This window comes from Eptatretus burgeri, chromosome 14 (assembly GCF_056783735.1).
Source record: "Eptatretus burgeri isolate ZD-2024b chromosome 14, Ebu_testis_v1, whole genome shotgun sequence".
In the NCBI taxonomy this organism is placed as follows: Eukaryota; Metazoa; Chordata; class Myxini; order Myxiniformes; family Myxinidae; genus Eptatretus; species Eptatretus burgeri.
In genome coordinates this window covers 64,873,180-64,878,179 of record NC_140974.1, presented here as the reverse complement: position 1 = coordinate 64,878,179, position 5,000 = coordinate 64,873,180, and the positions used below count along the sequence as shown (strand labels likewise).

The following is a 5,000-nucleotide window of genomic DNA, read 5'->3' as shown; positions in this document are numbered from 1 at the left end:
AGAGAGAGAGAGAGAGAGAGAGAGAGAGAGAGAGAGAGAGAGAGAGAGAGAGAGAGAGAGAGAGAGAGAGAGAGAGAGAGAGAGAGAGAGAGAGAGAGAGAGAGAGAGAGAGAGAGAGAGAGAGAGAGAGAGAGAGAGAGAGAGAGAGAGAGAGAGAGAGAGAGAGAGAGAGAGAGAGAGAGAGAGAGAGAGAGAGAGAGAGAGAGAGAGAGAGAGAGAGAGAGAGAGAGAGAGACACTGGACCAAACAATTCAAAGTATTCCACTTTGCAATGGATGGAATCAACAGAAGGTTGATCAAAGTATGCCAACGACTTCCAACGAAGGGTTAACGCACAAACTGTCAGCTTCTTGCTTCCCACACCAGTTAGCATACCTCGTTCCACGTCCTGTAGATCTCATCTATCGTTCTCCGTCTGCCGATGCAGATCAACACAAGCCTTCACCGAGTTCCCATTCCATTGCACGTGCAGGTTATTTGACTGACAGTTATGAGTTTCCTCATGAGGAACTTAAACACAGGAGCAGTGCAACAATTGTCAACTTATGGTTGTCCATGCTCCACCCTTTCGAATGCTGAGCATCAAGCAAGGAAGCAGCGCACGTTTTTAAAGTTTTTGATACAACTTGACCGGGGTTCGAAACACCGACCTCCCAGACTACAAGAGGTCGCTCGAATCGTTGCACCACCGGGTCAGGTTAAATCAAAGCAAACTAACAAAGCGTCCAACGACTCGAGATCTCAAAAGATAAAAAATAAAACACAGGCTACACCAGAAGTCTTTCACGACTACCACCCAGTGACCCCGCGAACAGAAAAATCACCGCACTATTAAAACAAACGGAATCACCTTTATATATTTTATTATCCCACATCCCACACTTAGTTTATTTTTGGTAATCAAACAAACATAGAAAATAATGAAGATTAATACAATAGCTTTACATAATATGAAAGTTCAGCATTTTACAGCAGACAGGAGGCGGATCGGTCAATATGAATGCTTTGAAGCCATCTTCCACAAAGACGGACGGGTGAGGCAAGTGGGTAAAGTGCAATCTCAGTCTCAGTCTCGGCGAAGATTTTTCAGCCTCGTCTCCAAGTCCGCATCAACATCAGCAAGCTCCGCGGCTGCTCCCTCGGACTTCTTCGCCGCGGCTTCTTTAAGGGATCCACCGGTTGAGGGCAGGCCTGAAGATCGCAAAGCCACGGGTTAGAGCGGGTCTCCCGGTTAATGAACCGCACGTTGTGGTGCGAGGATAAAGTCTTACCTGAGAGTTCATCACTAATGCTGAGCCCCAGCTCATCCAGAACTTGGCTGACAATGGCATCACTGGAAAAAAACAAACAAAAACAAAAACCATCTGGCCAATGGTTGTAGAACTTCAGCAAAACAAGCAATGCAAATCATACCACGAGGCAGCAGAACTCACCATTTTACCTTCTCACCCGGACAACAGCACAGGGTTGTAAAATACCTCAATGTCACCACTGAATGTACATTACAAGTGGAACGTGCAAATGGGAAAAGAAAGACAAACGGACATTGCTGAATGTAACTACAATGCCAAAGACTACCGTAAATAACATTAACATTGGTCACCATGAACTCCCAAAAATAAAATGGCTGCGGAAGAAGCACTGAAAGGGCTACCAGGATGCCCGAGACCTGGAGGTACGCACACAACTCTCAGCTGGTTCGAATCCCGATCCAGGTATAAACCGTCATCCCTGTGTTTCACAGGCAGGGTGATTCACCAACGTGTGTGCCGTCCCTCGGATGGACGTTCAAGATCCCACGTGACGGTATCCTTTGCAAAGAGTGGGCGAGCTATCACCCTGAACCAATTACAAATTCCTGCCCAAATCTCCAGGGGACACTGCATCAGCAGCACCTCCACAAAATGATGCTACTTGCAGCCATATATGTCACATTCAAAAGTAGAAGAAGAATATAATGGATAAAAAGTTAAGGTTATTTTACAACTTTGTTGCACTGTGCTCAAGGCAGCTTGGGGGAGCTACATTAAAGTAGGTCTCGGTGTGGACTTGTTAACATCGACACACATACACAAAGTGAACACAATACCCTCAAAAATAATAATAATAATAATAATAATAATAATAATAACAATAATAATAATAAATGTCGAACGAACACAATGATGACCGAGTGTACTTTACAAAGCTTTGAACAAAATTCGACAAACCCAATCCCGACTCGTGTTATACGCATGTCAGATTATATAAACAACCCAATCCCGACTGCTCATGTATTACACACGTCAGGAGTCAGATAATCCAGCCTTTGTCTTCTTCTCTTGATCCAAACACTCAAAAGCATTTTTGGAGCTGTCCACCAACAGAGGGGTAACACCCGGCCCTCGGCACGGTATGGCTTGCAGTGTGAACGACAAAAACAATGCTCTGTCAATCACAAGTCTACGACTAACGTTCATCGGAATGAGTTGTTTCCAAATGGGAGCGCAGAAATAAATAAATCACTATTATATTTGCTCAAAATTGGGGGGTGGGGGAGGGGGGGTTGAGGTAGAGTCAGGAAGACGTTCCCACCGTTTAAAGGTTAACCCTGCGAATTTCAAGTACACATCGTACACACGATGACAATGAGAGAATCCTTGGGAAAGGAGCATGTGTCACTTGTCGTGTCACGACGCAATGTCTGCATGTGTGTTGCAATTAGACCACAAACACACCTCTCTTCTTCATCATCTTCATCTCCCATTGCATCATCAATGGCATCATTCATCATCTCCTCCTTCATCTCCATCACCTCCGATTGCTTTTCAAACTCTGCCATTATCTTTTGAATTTGAGGGAGTTTGAGCTGCAGGTCGAGGGGTATCAGAGGAAGGGGAAGGTGTCAAAAAAAGATGGGGGGAGCGGTAGGGTTAAAGGTCGTGGGGGAAAGGACCAAAAAAATTCAACCGATTGAACTTCCGACGCTCACCTGCTTGTTCATGGTTTGCATTGCCTTCGTAACACCCTTCATGGCTTGAGCCATGGAGTTGGTGGATTTCAGGGTCTGGATTTTGAGTGACACGGCCTGGATGTTAGCCTTCATCATGATAAACTTCTTGACGTACCGACGTGTTCTTACAAGGTCTTTGGCCATCACCTTCACCGCGTCCTGTAGAACAAGGAAATTGGAATCAGTAAACCGGCCACCCACCGGATGAAACGCAGAAGAGCCGGGAAGGGGGGGGGGGACAAAAAGAGTGGAAGGACACACAGTTAGTGAAACCTGCAATTAATCAAAACACCTAACATGGTGCAAGTCACGACTCTTCGAGGCCATGTCGGTTGGATGTCAGAATGGGGGCACCGTGTTGTGGAGCACAACGAAGCTGCCTGCCCCATGTGCAGCCATTTTGAGCCGGTACCACGGCCATGTAGACCCTGTCGATATATTCAATGGAATGTGGTCAAGTTGTTGTTTTTTTGAAGATGATGAAGGCAAAAATAAAGTTAACATGATCGATCGATGTGAATGGATTATTACGTGGATATAAACCATGTAGCTTCATGATGTGTGAACGGATGGTTGATGTGTGTGTATATATATATATGTTAATGATATGCAAGGACTGAAAAACAACAACCAGTCTTCTCTTCAGATCAATTTCAACAGCTTAGCATCAGTCTGAAGGACGGCACATACAATGATGAATCGCCCTGCCTGTGAGACACCAGGGTGACAGTTTATAGCTTGGTCGGGATTCAAACCCAGGCTAGACAGCTCAGAGGTGAGTACATGTACCTCTCAGCTATCCCAACAACCTAAGTGCAAGGGCAACCATAAATTTTTGGCATTATTTATGAATGGGAGTCAAATGAAAAGAGGAACCATGCGATGTGCATAAATAATGTTTATGAGCAGGTTCCAAGTTCCAAATTTGGGCGACTTATGGAGGGGGCGACCCACTACATCCAGGTCAAGCCCATCATGTAACGACAAGAGGCAATCGCGCACGTAGACGACCCAATCCGGTAGAAATTGGTACATTGGCAGACAAAATTGGCCGGACAGGTGAGCACAAGTCATTCCCGTCTCCATCACATAGTGTGTGCATGATGAACCGACTTGGATTCAACAACGTGTGTACACGGTTGGCCCCAAGCCAGTTGTACGACGTCACCGAGCGCGTTCGAGGCTCAAGCCAGGCCACCAGCAGAAGAGCTGCTTGGATAGTTACGAGGATGGCTCAAAGTGGCACCAAGACCAGGCAGTACGAGGCGCCTCAACCATTGAGCGAGTCATGGTACCCTGTGTAGTTTGAAAAGCGTGACGTTGCCCAATGCGCTACATTGGAGCACATTGTGGTGCTTGAAGGAGGCATAGTAAATGCATCGCGTTTGATCAAAAATAAATCCAAGATGACAACACCCCAGGCGACTCTGACTAAATAACACCCCAAAAGTATTATAATGCAAGTACTGATAGACAAGATGGACGAGTACAAAGGAGAGAGCCAAAGAATCATTGTAGCTGTGGACGGAGCAGATAAACACCATTTGTTTTTGTTTTTTTAGCGTGGGGATAAACATTTCAATCCAGGCTCTTGAAATAAATTCCGACAAGATCAAGTACTCATACCTCCTTGGAAAACAAAAAAAAAGGTAGAATCACGATGCCCCCTGAAGGTCGTTATGGGTAAGACTTGTACACGAGATGGAATTTTGAGATCTGGAGACACCAAAGTTGACATGTGCATGCAGATTTCGAGAGAACGTACCAAAACTGCAAGTAAAGAGGACAAAGGGTTGAGAAGGGAGCTGAAGGAGTAGACAATTTGATTATCCAAAGTGAGAGGAAGATACAGCGGAATTTTCACCTTGGCGAAAAGTTTGAGTAAGGAAGGATACAGAAGGAGCAACAACGCAGATAGTGACGCACTTGGAACATTCAACAATGAATACCGTGCAGTAGTTGAATACTAGGCAACAACAAGCACAACACAGACACAGACACACGCGCA

General features: G+C 45.4%; 1 protein-coding gene across 2 annotated transcripts in view; it reads right to left on the bottom strand.

Moving 5' to 3' along the window:
* Positions 1-846: 846 nt before the first annotated feature.
* The window catches only part of CHMP2A (charged multivesicular body protein 2A), a 10,740-nt gene continuing 6,586 nt past the window's right edge, over positions 847-5,000 (bottom strand). For both annotated transcript variants that reach the window (XM_085855273.1, XM_085855274.1), the window contains exons 3-6: positions 2,972-3,151; positions 2,718-2,848; positions 1,272-1,333; positions 847-1,191 (exon numbers count right to left, since the gene is read on the bottom strand). In XM_085855273.1, coding sequence (XP_085711399.1) covers positions 1,067-1,191; positions 1,272-1,333; positions 2,718-2,848; positions 2,972-3,151 — 498 coding nt within the window. In that variant the 3' untranslated portion in view covers positions 847-1,066. The remainder of the gene's footprint in view (positions 1,192-1,271; positions 1,334-2,717; positions 2,849-2,971; positions 3,152-5,000) is intronic.